General features: G+C 36.4%; 1 protein-coding gene across 18 annotated transcripts in view; it reads left to right on the plus strand.

Annotated features, from left to right (window-relative positions):
* EML1 (EMAP like 1) overlaps nucleotides 1-16,790 on the plus strand; it is a 110,708-nt gene extending 93,918 nt beyond the window's left edge. For all 18 annotated transcript variants that reach the window (XM_085550559.1, XM_085550556.1, XM_015865509.3 and 15 more), the window contains 12 exons: nucleotides 355-489; nucleotides 1,793-1,892; nucleotides 4,008-4,162; nucleotides 4,829-4,954; nucleotides 5,224-5,355; nucleotides 7,525-7,592; nucleotides 8,804-8,892; nucleotides 9,195-9,292; nucleotides 9,410-9,497; nucleotides 9,695-9,790; nucleotides 14,871-15,001; nucleotides 15,253-16,790. In XM_085550559.1, coding sequence (XP_085406685.1) covers nucleotides 355-489; nucleotides 1,793-1,892; nucleotides 4,008-4,162; nucleotides 4,829-4,954; nucleotides 5,224-5,355; nucleotides 7,525-7,592; nucleotides 8,804-8,892; nucleotides 9,195-9,292; nucleotides 9,410-9,497; nucleotides 9,695-9,790; nucleotides 14,871-15,001; nucleotides 15,253-15,378 — 1,344 coding nt within the window. In that variant the 3' untranslated portion in view covers nucleotides 15,379-16,790. The remainder of the gene's footprint in view (nucleotides 1-354; nucleotides 490-1,792; nucleotides 1,893-4,007; nucleotides 4,163-4,828; nucleotides 4,955-5,223; nucleotides 5,356-7,524; nucleotides 7,593-8,803; nucleotides 8,893-9,194; nucleotides 9,293-9,409; nucleotides 9,498-9,694; nucleotides 9,791-14,870; nucleotides 15,002-15,252) is intronic.
* Nucleotides 16,791-19,182: the final 2,392 nt, after the last annotated feature.

A 19,182-nucleotide genomic window follows, 5' to 3' on the forward strand; every position in this document is an offset into this window, starting at 1 on the left:
TACCTCTTTAAGAAATAAAATAGAATTGCTGTGTTCAGTCTTGAGTTTAGTAAAAAGTCCTGTGCCTAAATGGGAGGACAAGATGCTGAAAGGAAAAATCTTTATGAAATTTAGTTTAACTGACATATTTTGAAGGATAACCTTGGATACTACCTTAAAAACGCAAAATTTTTTGGCTGTTTTTCTTCATAATATTCTATTAAAACCTCTTAATCTACTCTGACAAATAAGCAGCTTAAATTTTTTTCTTGTGTCAGGAGTTGATCAATTTATCCAAGTAGAGAATAATTTCATCTTGTTTTGTTTTCTTTGAATTTTAAATTTTGATACGCTGTTTTTCTTTTTCCTTTCAAGTGCTCTAATGAGGCTGTATTTGCTGCAGATTTTCACCCCACTGATACAAATATAATAGTTACTTGTGGAAAATCACATCTTTATTTTTGGACACTAGAAGGGAATTCCCTTATTAAAAAGCAAGGATTATTTGAGGTAAAATATTTATTTAATTTTATGTTTCTACTAATAGTACAATCATATAGAAGTAAGGGTTAATAAGCTATGAGGAAATCAAAACAGCACGATCATGATTTAACTTTGAAGCATTATAGAACTTTAGATTACATTTGTGTTATCACCAATTAAAAGTCTTTGAAGTGCAATGTAAAAGCAGCTTAAGCTTCTTTTCGGGGCTGGTAAGTGCTGAAATAATTTCTTTGCCCACTGGATGTTTGCATTGTCACTACAGTGAAATTCAGTAATGCAGTTACCATTCTGTTCCTTGCATTCCTTGTCATTTATTCTTTATAGTACCTATGAAATAAAATAGTACCTGCAAAGTAAGAATACTTTAAAACTCCTTATGCTTACCTCAAGTTAAAAGAAAAATAGGTGTCATTTATTTATTTATTTGTTTGTTTGTTTATTTATTTTAAGTTATTTTGTTAGAGGAAAGACAGTCTCCCCCTTAGTGCAGTTAGGAATTATGTGAATATCTTTCCCTTTACGTCTGTTCTGCTCAGATACACAAACATACGTAATACAAATCCAGATTGAGCTGGATGCTATTTGGTAACTATCATTTTCATTTCAAGGTCTTGATAAGAATTTGTTCTTAAACACAGACTAAGCTTCACAGCAGTGAAACATGCACAAAGGAGCAATTTTTGCAGTGACTGCAGATAACTACAGTAGGGCCAAGTTAACTGCCTGTAGAGTCATTCGTCACTGTTTAGCTATGTCAGTTTTTGTACTTTATATTAATAAGGGTGAGATACCTCAATGACATACTTAAATTTCGTTAATTTTTATTCTTAACTTCAAAACTACTTTTACAGATTTTGGCCTCTGCCATGGTTCCATTACTGCAAATGTAAAACTGGTGATCTTGATTGTATTTTGAGGGAGAAAGCAGACCCTGCTAAACTAGAAGTCAACAAACATTGTGAATAATGTCCTGAAGCATTACTAGTTATTACTGTAAAATTTCTGTCCTCTGAGTTTGGGATGTGGAAGTTTTTGGGCAAATTCTGTTTGTATCTGAACATTCCAGGTCTTGTTTCAGGCCACCTCACTCAATCCATTCATAACTTGTATCTGAACGGTGCAATTTTAGGACTCCATCTTCAAGTGATGTCTTTGCACATGTAGTCTGTTTAGACTGTAGGAATGTTTTTAACTCCCTTGAAGATTAGTAGTAGAATGATATAAGACTAAACTAAATAACTCATATGCATACAGTTAAGATGAATGGGTTGTGTGGTGCTGTGAGTGTATATTTTTCATAACCATGCAGAAACAAGAGAAGCCAAAGTTTGTCCTGTGTGTGACCTTTTCTGAAAATGGTGATACTATTACAGGAGACTCGAGTGGAAACATTTTGGTTTGGGGGAAAGGTAAGAAAAGATTGAAATTAACAGTGAAAATTTCTTATAAAAAAAAACTCTGATTTTTTTACTTAAGTGTAATCTCATTTTAAGGAGAATAGATTATGTTTATCTTGTTCTTTGTAAAATCCAGTCCTGTCTGGATTCTGAAGCTCTTAAAAAACTTATACCTGACTGCCACAGCAAAAAGTTGTATTGAACGTGTTCCCTGTAGTCAAACGTTGAATCACAAAGCTATACTGGTAATTGTGCATGTTAATGACAATAAGAAATGGAAAAATTAGTTTCCTTAATCAGGGTGATAGCGAGAAACACTGTTAATATAATCTATGATCTCAAACTCTTACTTATATCATCACTCTGTATTGTGTTCGTAAAAGTTAAGCCTATTGACATACCCTTTAAAAGAGAACAAATAGGTTTGTTTCCTCAGGATGCCCAGGCTAAAATATATGGATGTCAAAGTGAATTCTTCGCTTTTATTTCAAAAGAACAGATAGTGGGGCAAACTTCTTAAAATATATTTTCTAGTAAGAAAAGACTATTTTAAGCAGCAGAAGGCAATTTCTGCTGGAGGGCAAACAGTAACAATACCCTAAATATTTACTTAGTACTTGAAGTGCCCTGCATAGAAATAAGCAGAATCTCCTAAAGGAGGCTTATTAGTAAAGAGTAAGTAATATGGATGACAGCTGCTCCTTAATTACTTTGTGCCTTTTCCCAAGATGCATAAAGTGAGGGACAGGCAACCTGGAAGCAACATGGTGAATCAGTTACACGGCTGGACCTTACTCATTTGTTTTTATAGACTTTGGCCATTTGAGGACTTTTAGCTAAGAAACTATTATTTTCTGTGCTTTTGGGCAGTTGGTACGTTATGACACTGTTGTGGATCGAGCTGAATATTGGTTTTGGACCTCAGTTTCTCTTTTATTCTCCCTGTCTTTTTTGTTTGAACCAAGACATTTGAACACTGCAATGAAATGAAGTTCAGAAATTGCATAGTCCCTCACCTTGCTTCTCTTGGTTATTTTGGACTGACAACAAACAAGGGAGATGGTGGCAGCTGCTGGCATGGCAGGGTCAGTGCAGTGCTCAGGTGCCAGTTTGCTTTGTGCCAAGTACTCTTTTCTATCTTGGCTGCATGTGGTCTGTCCTGACCCACCTCCCAGAAACAAAAGGGAATTATTTCATATCTCCTTACCTCAGTTGTTTTTTGGGGTGGAAAAAAAAACAACCACCACCACCCAACAAACTTTGTTGGTTCTTGATTTCTTATTTTAGTACAACTTAGTACAAATAATTTTCTATGTTTCTGCTGTTTTTTAGTCAGAGCTTTATGTTTAAGGCTGGGCTGATCCCAGCAGTACAGTGTAACCCTAGGGAAAAGTTCCCTTATTTGAAAGCATTAGTAGCTGACACACTGTGTCTATAGGTGAAGGAAATGTGGTTCTGTGGCTGACAAAAACAACTGTTTCTTCCTAGCTCACATCCATCCCTCACTTGGGCTAAAGTGCATTTTTAAGTTACAGCACCACGAATAATATATTTATATTTCATAATTGTAACGATTCTCAAGTTAGAGATGTTAATTGTAGATGTTTTGGAGGTATATTGAGGATAAATAAATACATGAACATACTACATTCATCAATAAAGAGGTACCAGCTCTCTTGGGATGTGATTCAACACCTTCTGCTAGAGCAGAAAAGACTTGTAACCTTCTCTTCAGTACACGCAAGGTTTCTGATGGTTGTGGGATGTCCTTGGAGGATAAAAAGTGGTTGGGTTATTGTTTTGTTGTTAAAGCACATAGTACGACTTCAGTTCAAGCATGAAGTCAGATTAAGTTCCCAAGAATGGCCTTAGGGAACCTGTTTAACTTTGTTTGAGTTTATATGAGTATGAATACTTCTCGTTTTTGCATTGCGAGAGAATATATTCTTAAGATGGGCTAATGTAGTCTCTTTTGTGGATATGAGTGCAATGCTCCATTCCCACCAGTAGCATTGTTTAGGTGTGATCCTTGGCAGGTAGAGAAATGGAGGAGAAATAAAAGCTTCGGGGAAGAGGAGCTATTAAGCTTAGTGTTTCACTAGTTGTGTCTCTTCTCCTTATATCCAGGCACCAACAGAATAAGCCACGCAGTTCAAGGGGCACATGAGGGCGGAATATTTGCACTCTGCATGCTGCGAGATGGCACACTAGTGTCAGGAGGTGGAAAAGACCGAAAGTTAATATCTTGGAATGGAAACTACCAAAAACTTCACAAAACTGAGGTGAAATTGCCTATCTTTAAATTTACTTTTTTTCAAAGTGAAATTCAAGCTGCCTTTTGAAGAGAGCTTTTGAAGTCATTTTCTTTCCTTGTGGATATGCATTCTGTGAGAAAACAGATCAATGGTAAAATGTGATATTCTGAAATAAGCCTGTGACAGTTTAATAGCATGCTCACGTTTTGGTATTCCTTGATGTTTTAAATTTTACATTTTGTCTTGCATTTTATCAATATAAATAATTGGAGAGTTGCAGCATATCTTTCAGAACCTTGGCTGTAGCTAAAGACACATACCTGAGAAAGGTGTATTGTGTACCAGTGATATAAAGCTTGAAAATACCTCTGAATGGAAATGCTCAGTCTGATGTCAGTTGCAGTTAAAACATGGTCAAGTTAACACTGCATGAGGGAACCATTTCTCTTTGCTGAAATTTTTGGTTTATCTGTATGGATATAATGTTCCATAGATAAGAGTTGTTTGATGCAACCCTTGTAATGATGTTATAAACTTCTGAAAATCAGGAATGTATACTCCATGCATTTTGTTACTTCTCTGTGCAGCACCTTAAAATGCATTTGCTAGGCCATATGCCTTTTAAAACAAAAGTCATACTTGACAAATCATTTTGTAGTCTGACTTATCTATGTTTGTCTGTTCTGAACACAGATTCCAGAGCAGTTCGGTCCAATAAGAACAGTGGCTGAGGGAAAAGGTGATGTTGTACTAATAGGAACTACCAGAAATTTTGTCCTACAGGGGACACTGTCAGGAGACTTTTTCCCTATTACCCAGGTAAGCTGTTGCCTTTCAAATCTTTAGGTATGTAATAGTAATAAAAGCATGGAGTCAAACTTAAGTTTCCTAAATACAAATTAATGTCATTTACGGTTATGGTACTTTTGGCAAGAAATATATCGTAATGAATTATTAGCATTTATCCAGAGCAGCATAGTTTTCTAATGTATTAATACATAATTTACTCATTTTAAACCTCCTTAAACATTCTTAGCTTTATTGTTATTGTCCTCATTAAAAAAATATATATGTATTTGTTTGTATAGGGTCACACTGATGAGCTGTGGGGGCTTGCAGTCCATTCCTCTAAACCTCAGTTCTTCACTTGTGGACATGACAAACACATTACCCTCTGGGATGCTACGACTCATCGTCCTATCTGGAACAAGATTATAGAGGTATACATTTTTAAACGCAAGCTGACTCCTTCTATAGCACTTCTCAATTTGAGTTTTCAATAAAATTATTGATGTAAAGTATCTTAGTGTTAGCTTGAAGAATCAAAGATGGGTCTAAAAATTATTCTGAAAATGGAAGACTTGTAAAGCCAAAGCTTTTAAGCCCTGGATTGTGTGGATGTTTGTGCTGCATCATGTTGAGGTGTGTTACTGACTTTCAAAACTTTTTTTTGACTAGGAAGTTTTAGGAAGCATTTATAATTTAGAAGTATTTCTGATCTGGTTTATGCTTGCTGTCCTGATATTAGGAAAAATTAAAGACGAAATTAATTCTTTGATGCATTTTTTAGTTTTTATCTGTGTTCTACATTTTGTTAGGAATTTTAGTATGTTGTATCCACCAAAGAAAACATATTTTTTAGAATGCATAGTCACGTCTCTGATATCAGTTCCATGTCTAGGTACAGAAGTAATACAGAGCCTAGACTTGGTTTTATATGGTACTTAGGCAGTCATTTGCTCATATGCAAACTCCTACTGGCCATGTGATAATGTGATCTTAATTATTGCATGCATCTCCAGGAACTGATTTCATGAACAAATTTTTTTACATCAATTCCATCTTTAAATGTTTATCCAAAGGAAGACATTCTGTTCTCCTAGAGAGAGAAGTGGTGCTTTTCTTTCTGTTTTGAGATGACACCATCACTTTTTTTCTTTCCCTCTAATCAGTCTTAACAGAATGGTATTTGCTATACTGTCTCTCATAGTATCCCGTACCAGTTGTATGCATTTCTAAAATCAGAGTTGGGAGTGCAGAAAAAGGTGTTTATCTCATCCAAACAAGGTATATGTTCTAGGATCTGTATTTTTGTTGACATTAGAAACTTCTAAATTAAACCAACAATTGAATTAAACAATTGAACAGTCCAAATCTAATGTTCTGCTGCACTAAAGAGTAAGCAGCATTTTCACAGTTCAGTGCTCAGGTTATAAAAATAAGGTAGTACGAGGAATTAAAGAAAAATTAGTAGTTCTTTTTTCATCTAAAAATGAGAATCAGCAATACTAAGAGTTTGGCTTGAGTGGCAGACAGATAATTACATTTTCTTACCTCCTGATCACTTCAGGATTTTAGATGTGATAATGTGATTGAGATTTAAAAATAAGTTACCTCCTTTTAGTCCATAGGAAAAGTGCAGGCTACTTAAATCATGAGACATGCTAAAATCTCATTGTGTTTGCAAATCACACTGTTAATAACATGCCAAATGCAAGATAAAATAACTACTAGCACATTGATATATTAAACCAAATTGTCTAGGATCCATCCTGGTAGGCTCTCTAGGTGTAAAGGTATGGTTTTGTACATACAGCTTCTAAAAAGCTTCAGGTTAGTATTTCTGATATATTTGTCATGACAGGAATGTTTTCTCAGGATTGCAATTGGAAGAGAAGTGCAAAATTTGGCACTTTGCTCTCCTGCATTCTAAAGAGGAGAGCACTTACAAGTAATTATCTCATTACTTGAATATGAGAATTGGAACAAATCTATTAACCAGATAAGCAGCTGTTTCAGAAATAAAGCAGTTGTCAGCTCAGAAAGGTCAAAGTTTCTACCAGCATATCTGTGGTGTCCTCTGAGGAACAGCACGGGAGTGCAGCTGATTATGGCCTTCCATGAGCTTCAATTAATACATTGCTGTAGTTTTTCAAATATAAAGCAATTTCCAAGAAACTTTTCACTGAAGTGCTTAAAAACTGCTTTGCTTACCTTTGTTTATCCTTTTGAGAAAGGTTGATGGCAACAGCAGTGGGTCCATTGCATTGGAGTTGGGCTTTTTTCTTCTCTAAGTAAATACTGTTTGAATAAGAAAAGAGTTCTATTATCTATCTTGACAATAATCTCCTTATTCACCACTTGAAATGTCTGAGTATTTCATACATCACTGGCTGCTTATCTATAGTGATGAAATAATTTTGCATTTACTTATTTTTGCCAGAAGGATCGATGCAATTAAAAATGGTGTTTTTTCCTCTCAAATTTCTATTTAAAGAAAAAAAAAAGAGAAGGAGAAGCTTACTCTGTTCCTGCGGAAGATAACTAACTGTGTTCTTTATTATAACTTGGACTGCTAAAAACATATGTTTTCTTCTGCAACATTTTAGGATCCAGCACAGTCTTCGGGTTTTCATCCTTCAGCAGCTGTTGTCGCAGTAGGGACGCTAACTGGAAGGTAAGATGCACGGATTTATGCTGCTGTTTGGTGCCCAAGGCGTATTTTTTTCCAGCTCGCTACATCCAAGTTCATATTCTTGACTTGCAGATGTGTGCCTGATATATGCTCATCCCCCACTGATTTGAACGGGATTTGAGAATGAAATTTATTTGTATTCCTTTAGTGCTGAGAAATCCTAGTTTTGGAGCTGCACACTGTTTGCTGAGTATTGCATGAACGTGAAATGAGGAAATGGTTTTTGCCCTGAGAGTGTGACAATCTCAGGTCAGTGCCAGGAGGCAGATTTTGGCAGGACTGGCAGTCTGGGTCAGCATCAGATGGTGGGTGGGAGGTGCTCTCACAGTACCAGTGACCTGTGTGTTAAATCTCTGTCCATTGTGGAAAAGAAGAGTTGAGCGGAGAAGTCTGAAATAAGCAGTTAACTTTGCTGGTGTGTGTTCAGAGAGCTTGTCTGAGATTTAGAAGGCAGTGCGGAAGAGATCTCTTAGAAAAAGAATGTTCATTTGCAGATTTAACAAGTGATTTATTATCTCTGATGCACTAATGTCAAAAAGCTTTAACAAAATGTCAGCAAATGTTCCACTGTGCTATACGTAGTGTTAAAATGCATATGAAGAGGCTTCTTCTGCCTGAAGATTGTGATCTGTAGACAAGACAGACAAAAAGCAGGGTGAAAAATAGTGCCTCTCTTACACAAAAGAGATGGAGCCACTGGTCTCATCCTGGATCAGTGATAGACCTTTGGTTTAACTGGAATTGTCCAAGTCATAACATAGTGCCTTTGCTTCCACCTCTCCTTTAGTGTCACTTGAGGGCAGACTTTGCCATTAGTACTGAAAGCAGTTGTGCTTAACTGAAAACATACACAATGCTTATGGGTTGTGAGCCAAGTGTATTTGATTATTTGTCCCCAAAATTATGGTAGAAGCCTTGCGAGGATTCTTCTCATTAGTTAATCATCAACACTATATTTTGTCATGAGTGCTTTGATGCAATGGTTGAAATGAATTTTTTATTTGACCCTTGAATGTAGTTCCAAAATTAAATTTTAATTAAATAAAAACAAATTAATATAGCTAATCATCATGTCAAAACTGAATCATGTCTAGATTCTTTTGTTCTAGGAGTTAATGTACTCATCAGTTGAGTTGAGGAGACTTTAATAAGTCATTCTATAAGAAATTTGTCTCTTTCTGTATTTACAACAGGTGGTTTGTGTTTGACACAGAAACAAAAGACTTGGTCACTGTACACACAGATGGAAATGAACAGCTGTCCGTAATGCGTTATTCACCAGGTTCGAGAGCATTTATTTATTGCTTTTTAATTCTTTGGCATTTATTTATTTTAAGATAATTTCCCACTTGAAATACTTAAATTGAAAATAAATGTGCAGTGTAATATTGGCCATATGTTTCTAATAGTGATATTTTTTGTATGAATTTGCAGTGTTATAACCTTGATGTGTGCAACAAACACAGCTTAAAAACCAACATTTTTCAAGACCATCCTTTTTCAAGATCATGGCCTTTAAGTATGAGTTCCCATAGTATAACTTTTCTTACTGGAATGATTACATTTGAATGTTCTGTTTTTTAGATGGAAATTTCCTGGCAATAGGTTCCCATGACAACTCTATTTATATATATGGCGTAAATGAAAATGGAAGAAAGTACACTAGAATTGGCAAATGTTCAGTAAGTAAACTTTCTTTGTACTCCTGGTTCAATGACACCATAAGCACTATTAATGTGATCATCATTACATCAAGAGAGAGATACTGTTCAGTTAATGCTGTATTTTTCTCTTTGTAGGGTCATTCCAGCTTCATTACTCATCTGGATTGGTCTGTTAACTCACAGTATCTTGTGTCTAATTCAGGGGACTATGAAATCCTGTATTGTGAGTAAAAATCATACTTAATCATTTTGTATGTAGTTCGTGCAGTCTAATTCAGATTTAAAATTTAAATGAAACATACAGCTGCCAAGATAGGCCATATGTTTTAATTCATCTGCTGCACTCAAAATCTATCTGATTTGAAAATTAAAAATGCTTATCATACTCTTTCTTGTTATTTTTTTTTTTCTCTTTTGTAGGGATCCCTTCAGCTTGTAAACAAGTAGTGAGTGTTGAAACAACGAGAGATATAGAATGGGCCACATACACCTGTACTTTAGGATTCCATGTTTTTGGTAAGTATCTTTCCTCTCAAAAGCTTTTATCATTCTTGTTATTCACAAATACTGTGGATGCCAATTTTTTCTTGTGAAACATGACTATTCATACTTCAGGGGTAAATACAGAACTTCTGTTATGCCATTCTTGTTGCAATCTGTCATCGTCTTTCAACCCAAAAAGGCCGTGATTTAATATTCTTGTTAGCTGCAAGTATAAATATTAAATTAAGACACAAGTGAGAGGAAAAGAAAGAAACCGCAGTCTGCCCTTTCTGTCACACCAGTGCTGCCTTCTCATCTCTTTCAATTTAAGGTTCTATTTCTATTGAATTGTCAGTCATTTTCTGACCACTGGGCCAAATTTCCACATCAGACCAGTTTCCTTTGCTCTGGCTACTGTGCAAACACAAAAGGGATGGCAGGCCTATCATTATATACTTCAATGTAATTTGATGCCAATTTGATAGAATGTGTAACAATTAAATGACATGAAAGAAGCAGAAATGGAACAAAATCGTAATGAATTGTTTCCATGGGATTTCTACTGCTTTTGAAGGAACTGTGTTCTATTGCATTCTGTATATATTTTTTTTTATTTATTCCAGTGCATGCAGAACTAAACAGATCATTGTTAAAACTCAATGCAAGAGCCATTGGAAGTCATAAAAGATGCTCGTTGATGTTTTAGTATAAGCAGTAAGCAGAGAAGATTTTTGCCTGTGTTTCAGGCAGAATAAAGGCATTTATGTGTTTGAAAGCAGTCAGAAAGGACATGTTTTTACAGCCTAAAAGATGGGATGGCAGTAACAATATGCCAGGAAGAAACATTCAAATTTGGTAATGTTTATCTGACAGGCACTGCTTGGGTATCACAACAACACACAGACTTAGTAAGAGGAGCAAGTCTGCATGTTAACATCATGCATTTCTCACACAAGGGATGAAGGCCTACATAAAACTGTTAATATATTCAAGTACACGGTGCTTGGGGATGGATTACGTCTGCCACAAAGTTCCGAAGTCTTTGCATGTAATGTCAAAGATTTATGTATGGGGAACCTATGGAAACGTTGCATACATTTTTATTCTTAGTTTTCTATGCAGAACAGGTTTATTTTAAACTATGTATTGTTGCTAAAGCAACAAGTTTTGGGGAATAAATAAGGCAGCTGTTAAGGTGAGTAATTATCACAATTATTATTTTATGAATGTAATAGAAATGGTGAGGAAGTTAATCAATAAATAGGATTTTAAAGTGAAAGGGTATAAATTATTCAAAAAGGATATGTGATACAGAAAGAAGGAACATGGTGCCACATACACTGAGGATTCAAAGATACATAGTTAGGTTCAGACTGGGGAGGTACGAAGATAGGAAATATAGGTGAAGAAATGAAGATTTTTAGTGAGGACAGGGTTGCCCATCCTCATGGAAAGAAATGATTAGAATTCTTTTCATATGTAGCAGAATCAGTGAAAGCACAGGAACTGCTTAGGACATGACATTTTAACAATTTCAGTGTATTTTGGGAAAGGAATTGCAGTACAGTAGCTACCCAGCAAGGTCTCTAGATTATTTTCATAGGGAAAACAGATGAGGACCTAGAGGGGAGTTTATTCCAGGTGGGTTTCAATTGAGGCGGAAAGAACTTGCTGAGAGTGTGAACATATCCTGTGTAGGAATGACTGGAATCGGGGAGGTCATACAGGAACAAAAAAAGAGCAACAAAATGAAATCAGTGGGCTTCAGAGAGGCAAACTGCACAAATCCAGAGTTCTATTTGGGAATATCTGAAGCTGGAGAACAGGAGTTGGGGAAGTGTGGTAATTTCTTAACTGATCTGATGGTTGGAAACTCTGCTAGCGCAGGGGAAAGATAGAAATGGCAGAAAGACAGCAACTTGTTTAAACTGTTAAGCTGGTTAAATCTAGAAGGAGGGGGAATACTGAAAGTAGAAACTGATGACTAATCCAATACAAATATACAGTTGTGATGTGCAGTAATAACTGAAGAAACAGTGAGTATTGAGATGCTGCATGCAGAGGAGGAAGAGGAGAGTTCATACTGTGAAAGCTGAGGTGTTAAGGCTCTCTTTTTGTTTTTCTTCTATGCCCAAATTAGAGTTTGTATAACCTGCTGGCTAACCCAGTTATTATCAGTATGACCTTTGCTTTGGGTAGGGAGAAATACATTTCAAAATCAGGTATTTTTCAAAGTATCAGACTGTGACAAACTTTGTTATATCTCAAGAAACAATTGATAAGTATAATCTGAAGGCCATCAGTATTGATTTTCAGGACATCGCTGAGTAGAAGTAAGTTACTGGAAAAATGGAGAAGAGTGGACATAATGTGTGTTGATTCATATACTTCAGGCTCCAGGTGGAGAAAAGAAAGTGCAAAATTGGAAGCAAGCCTAGTAATGTTGGAAGTCATTCTGTCCTCCATTATGTTGTGGCCTCTGAGCAGCCACATATGAGCAGTTTTAACTTTTTGGTCAGTATTGCCCCACTGGCCATAGGAGATATACTCATGTCATGTAGGATGGGTTACTTAGGATATTGGTAGTTCAGTAAATGCTGGCTGACTTAAAGTAGGGATATTTTCTCACTGAAGTAGAACTGTGTCAGAATCACAGATAAGCATGAGTAGCATTCACAGTTCATCATAATCAAGGCAAGATGGAAAACGAACATTGATCTGTTGAACACCTGTCTTCAAGTATGGAAAAAGATCAGTCAGTCTGGAAGTGTTTAGAGATTATTCAACTGAAAATCAGCACCATGTAAGGAAATGTGTCCAATGTGGGATACCTTAGTGATACAAACACATGTACAGGACAGAAGGCCATAAAAGGCTTCTTGATTCTTGGGCTTCTGGTTATGCAACCTGTGGCCTTAGGTCATATTGCATGTTTGTTTTGGCTCAGTTTTAGAGAAATCATTTTTTGAGGATGAAGAACTGGAGGAGAAGAAATGTTTAAGTGCTGTGAAAAAAACCCAAACATTGCAAGCAAAGCAGAGAATGAGACTGGTTGGGTTCAAAAGTGTCCAGGAGTCTGTACCATGAATTTTTCTTTAGACTATGAATAGCATGGATGATAAGTGTGTATTATTTGTAGCTGGCATGAAGCTGCACGATTAGTAAATTGACAAACAGAAGAACGGTATGAAAAAATGAGGCAATCCTACAGAGACAAAAGAAGGTTGTAAAACTGAATAGCAGAACCCAGTTGTGCAAATAGAGAATAGAGGCTAACAGGCAAGAGAGCAGTTCTGTGCAGAAAGATCAGATTACTCTTGCATGCAAACTGAGCATGACTCAACACTATTATGCTGTTACTAAAGAAGGCAGATGCATTAGAGGGATATGTAATGAAAGGGATGCCAAGTAAAATGTGAAATAATTGTCCTTTTATCAGCATCTGCTTCAGTAACAGCTGGAATACTGCTTCTGGCTTTTAAGTATTGGACCAACTGATAATGTAGCCCAAGTGCTGACAAACAAGAATAATTACACATCTATATATTGTTCTGTGAGAACAGATGTAATGAGTGAATTTACGAAAAGAGAAGAAAAGAGCATGGCATCAGTCTTTGAAGGAGAGAATGGAAGGGGTCTGTTTTATCATGTCTGCAGAGATGGGGGGGGGGGAAACCTGGGCTAATTTTTCAGCAAAGGTGCTCAACCTACGTACTAGAAAAACAGAGTGGCACTGAAATCATTTTGAAACAGCACAGAATCTCAAAGAAAAACAAACAGAACTGATATAATTCTTTCCCTATTTTGAAATAGTAATCCTGTTCTTCAAGCCATTTCTTTTAGGGGTTCTCAGCTTATCATACTAACATCTTGAGAAAACTCCTGTCTGTTTTTCACCCTGTTTTATGTCAAGGCAGTTATTTAAAACAGCTTTTCTGTGTCCCTTCATTCTATGTAGCACATTTCTTCTCTTTCCTCCCTGCCTTTTATTTTAATACCCCTGATCTAGCGAAGAGGTGTTTCCACTCAGGTCAGGATAGTGAGTAACTGGCAGCCCGCAAAATCAATACTCTGTTTCATTTACAATAATTTGCAGCTCTTTCAAGATCACGCATAAAGACATGATGAAATCACTTCCTTTTAGTGCTTTTATTTATTTATTTATTTATTTTTGCTTTTGTGGAGAGATGCAAAGATTTTTAATTGGATTTTGTTGCAGTTTCAGCAGACAGTTGGAAGTGTTAAAGATCTGATGCAAAGATTTCTTCCTTGCATAGTTGTGTCTGCAGTTGTTGAATTTTAGGGCAACAGTTTTTACAAGGAAAGGATGGAGTAGAGAATGCAAGGGAGAAGAATTACTTATGTAAGTAATAGTATCTAAAGAAAAGCATTTAAAATTTTAGAGCAGTCTGTTTCTTTTTAAGGGATTAGTTATTAAATAATATTTAAAACCATACAATTTCTTGTGTCATAAGTCAAGCAATAAGCAATATGCAGAAAGTACATTGACTCATACTTGGATAGTTACTAAGACTGTAGTAATGTGAAGAAATGTTTACCACCTCTGTTAACAAACAGAAGGGAAAACAAACACAGCAATGTGTTATTTGTTACATAAACATACCAAGATTCTTTTGGACTCTGAGACATGTCCACAATTCAGCAGAATTCTTTTTCCTTATTTATTTTTTTTCTTGTAGAGTAAATAGCACTTTGCTGACTGGAGAAACTGAAGTATTTGTGTACTTGATTACCTATTATTAGGACCTGGTCTTGTGCTGTTTCTGAAGGGTGCATACTAATCATACAATCATAGAATGGCCTGAGTTGAAAAGGACCACAATGCTTATCTATTTTAAACCCCCCTGCCATATGCAAGGCTGCCAGCTGTGAGACCAGGCTGCCCAGAGCCACATCCAGCCTGGCCTTGAATGCCTCCAGGGATCCACATGGGGCATCCACAACCTCCCTGGGCAACCTGTGCCAGTGTACCACCACTACTAACTCAACTGAAGTTACTTTCATAGTTTTTTGAACAAGTAACAATATTTAAACAAAAACTGCCTATTCTGTTTCCATTATAGAAGCACTTAATTTGTCTTCCATGTTTCAGGTGTATGGCCTGAAGGTTCAGATGGAACAGATATCAATGCTGTTTGCCGATCACATGGGAGAAAACTTCTGTCAACAGGGGATGATTTTGGCAAAGTACATCTCTTCTCATATCCATGTTCGCAGTTTAGGGTAAGGAATTTCAAAGCAATTCACTTTTGTAACTCAAAGAAATGTGTTAAGTGTTGTTTTCCTATTTATAAATGAAAAAGCATGGTTATGTATACTCCAAAGGAATTTACTTTAGCCTGAGACTAACATTAAATTTTAATTTAATCTTGAAGTATTTTAAGAGTGATAGGATGCCTTGTTTTTCATTGTAGCTTGAATGTTGTAATGCTATATTTTCAGGACGCTTTACATTCTCACTCCATGTTTTCTAGGCTCCCAGCCATGTGTACGGTGGACACAGTAGTCATGTAACTAACGTAGACTTTCTCTGTGAAGATACCCATCTCATCTCCACAGGTGGAAAAGATACAAGTATTATGCAGTGGCGAGTCATATAGAGGAAACATCTGTGTGAACGTATGCAGTTGAGTCGACCATGCACAGAACTTATGTATAAACTGTATATTTAAAACTTAACAGTATGTTTGCAGTTTAGCCTGGTCACTGTGATTTTTGTTTAAAAAAAATTCTTACAAACCTCAGGAATATGAAGCCCTGTGCTGGTTACTTTACTCAGTTTAGTGATTATTTTTTTTTTCCATTGTTGTCACACCTTAAGAATGATCGTTTTTCTTTTGTGTACAATATACAATGCAGTACAAGTTGAATATAAAAACGTGGCTCGACAGTTTGCAATACAGTGGTATCAGCGGAATGTGACTATCTTAAATGTTGTCTATAAACACTGCTAAAATGGTCACGAAAATGCCTTTCAAAAACTGTATATATGTGCTTACTTGTTTCACTATCTACACTTCGTACTGTATATCTACTTACCTAGAAAAATATTTGGCGATGTCAAGGTACTGAGTTGCTTCTGATAGAGGATGATGAATCGATGCAAAAAGTATAAACAAGATGCAAATAGTAGTGTTCTTGATGTACGCTCTCTTGGGCGTAGCACGCTTTGAGTAGCACTTGTGAAGAGTTCTATTCCTTTTCAGAGGAGTGAAGCAGCAGATTACGTCCTGGTTTGAGCTGACTATCTCAGCAGGGTTTACAGATGGCCTTTGTGGTTCAGGTATTCCGGAGAAGTTTCAATTAAAAAAATCTTTATACTTTGTAAATGACAAATTTCTTTTTGCAAATGAAACACATAAAGCTTGACCACATCCCCATTATTGGTTGATATATTTAACTAATATGTATATTAATCAGCATGATGCTATATTGTACATGTATAAGATTTTAGCAGTTCATAACAAATTGTAAGGCAATCCAGCTTTACTTTTTTATGCTTATGGATATTGTATATTTGTATTTTAAGACCAAGTAGACCAAGTCTAAAGATATCTTTTTAAGTGTACCATAAACCTGCATAGGGTAAAGGAAGTCTTCAAACCTACATGAAATATTAATGTGTAACTTCTGGCCCCCTGTGTTTTGTGCATGGATGGATATTTATAGTACGAAATAAGATTGTGTTTTGCAATGAAGTAATAGTGGAGGTGGTATAAAATGGTTAAGAAGGCCTTATCAGTGGTGATTGTGACACGGATTGAAATGTATTGTTTACTTTGAGGAATGTATCTGAATTTTAAGAGAGAGGAGTCTTCAGTGGACTCAAAAAAGATATTAAAGTTTTGCTCCGAATGGACAGTACGCGTTAACTCTCTGAACTCTAAAGCACTGGTTGTTTAGAGTGACTTAAATGAAATGGAATCAATAAATTTTGAAACTTTTTTTTTATTACATCTCCAACCTCCTACACTGAATGTGCAGGACACCAATAAACATGTATTAAAATGAATTTTCACTCTATTCTTACTATGTGGTACAGTATATTTGCTTTAACGTTAAATACTAGAAGAGACGGGCTTTTACCTGATGATGTACATTTGTGAATTTGAGATTAGAGTAGTTTTTGGAAGTATTTGGGAATAAAATATTGTGATACATAATTTCATGCATTAGCATGTGTCTGAGAACGTGAACTCTGCACATAGAGACTGAAGCTCTGTTTCCACAGGAAGGGAGAAGTACGTACTGCTTGCTTTCACCTATAGGCTTTCTTGGTTTGCCTGCAAGTAGATACCAGTTATTTCTCAGTGCTTGACTGGCAGAAGAATGTTGTTCCACTGCATGGGGTGATGTTTGCAGCAAGAACTCCTGACACTTCCTTGTGTTAGGAGCTCATCCTCAGGTAAGACTGAAGCCATCATGTCAGTCACTTCAGACTGACATTATTTAGCGCTGTCACTGAAGAGGTTTTACTCCCAGCTTCTTATTCCTGCCCCATACAGCAGCAGTACAGGAGTTAATGGAGCTTATACATTAGCTACATTAGGAGAATTACAAAACAGCAGTATTATTTCAGGTTTACCTATGTGGCTGTATGAATGCTTGTACTGAGGCAGAGGAAGCTGCAATGTGAAGAAGGAAGTACATGAACAGAGTAGTAGTGGAGCAGCTTCTTTCAGTGGCAACATCCATCTCCCTCTGTTTGACATCTGTGAGTTTAAGGCATATTTCTGCTCTTCCTAATGTTAATCCAGTCCAAAGAAGCCATAATATTCAAATGCCACGTTTTGTTTAGATAGCCAGTTAATTGTCACCATGCCTCATGCTTCTTAATTGTTTTGCTTTAGCACTTTCAGGGTTTTTTGCTTTCAGAATTGTAGGTGTCTTGTTGCAGCAGAGCTGCCAGTTGATTTGGCTGTTCCTTTTCCACCTCTTATTTCCTGTGCTCCTCTGTGGTAGTATTTGGGATCCCCTTCTTCACTTTAAGCTATTATTCCTTTGAAGAAATAACTGAATTTATTCCTAGGGATACTAAACAAAGGGGATTATCAACAGCCCCATCTCATACGAGTTCCTACTGCTCCTCTGTTTCTGACTTTCACTGTTCAGTATCTCTTTGTTCCTCTATTAAAGCAAGATAAATGTTATTAGCAGAACTGGCAAATGGTAACTTTTGGAGCCAAATATCCGTTTGATGACAGTTAAAGTTATTTGCATTACCCAGAAAATTCTACACAATGTAACCACTGTTACGTATAATCTTATCTCTTCCCTGTTTTTCTGCCCTTGTTCTTCAGTTCTTTGCATTTATTTTTCTCAGGAACATCCTTTTCCCCATACCCCCCCCCCCCCCAAAGGGAAAGAAAGGGTTTTTCTCTCAACTTATTTCAATCTTTCAGCAGCAATTAGGACTCTTATGTCTATGTTCCTTCATCTGATGCTGTTTCTGCAGCAGTTGTCTTTTTTTTTCTGCCTTTCCATACAGGATAGCTCTCAAGCTTGGAGGAATGGCTGGGCTTCACACCCTTCTATGCCTCTGAACTTGACTGGAGCAGGTTTAGCTTGCTTAAAAAGGAGATTCGTTGTCAATGCTGTCATCTATGAAGCATTCAGCTTGTCCCTTTCAGCTTTCTTAGGTTTCAGTTCTTGTTTTCTGCTTCTCTTTCCCTCATATCAAACACTGCTCTTCAGCTCCCAGAACACGTCCACCTTAGTTACATATGTTGCCTGCACATCTTGCTCTCCTTAACTGCTTAAAAAACTAGTGTCCATTTGGGGGCTGAACTCCTGTTTTCCTATTGCATCCTTATTTGTGCTGCTGCTTTGACTCCAGACCATCAATATCTGTGACTTTGCTTCTCCTTTCAGCTCCTTCCTCCCCACCCTCCTTCCATGTTTCTTTCTATTGGTGTAAATCTGACACATTTGCCCAAAATGAAGATCTTATACATTCCCGAGCATGAGAATTTTTTGAGTGATCACCTCCTGGAGCTGAAGGTAGCTGTTAACTCAGTCTGAAAGCATTCAGAAAGCAATACGTGTGCTTTGTTTATCTCCTATGATTATTTTCAGATATTTATTTTATTCCCAAAGGGCAAACATTATAGCAAAACTACAGCCTTGCTCTACTTAATTATATGTTTTACTTGAATTATTAACTGGATATTAATTATCACTAATATATTGATGGTAGTGCTGAGGTTTGACAAGCTGTTAAAAATCTGGCAGGTGTTGATTTTCTGCAGATGAGCTCCATAAAATCAGGTGCTGTATTAAACAAACCTACCAAAAAGCTAAAGCACATAGAAGAGATAAGTGTAAGAAGAAATGAATACCTTTTCAATGCTAGTGAATTAGAAAAAAAACGTGCATTTCAAATGCTAAAATACCACGAAGAAAAC

The sequence above is a fragment of the Coturnix japonica genome, chromosome 5 (assembly GCF_054131305.1).
Source record: "Coturnix japonica strain WE chromosome 5, WE-NBRP24, whole genome shotgun sequence".
In the NCBI taxonomy this organism is placed as follows: Eukaryota; Metazoa; Chordata; class Aves; order Galliformes; family Phasianidae; genus Coturnix; species Coturnix japonica.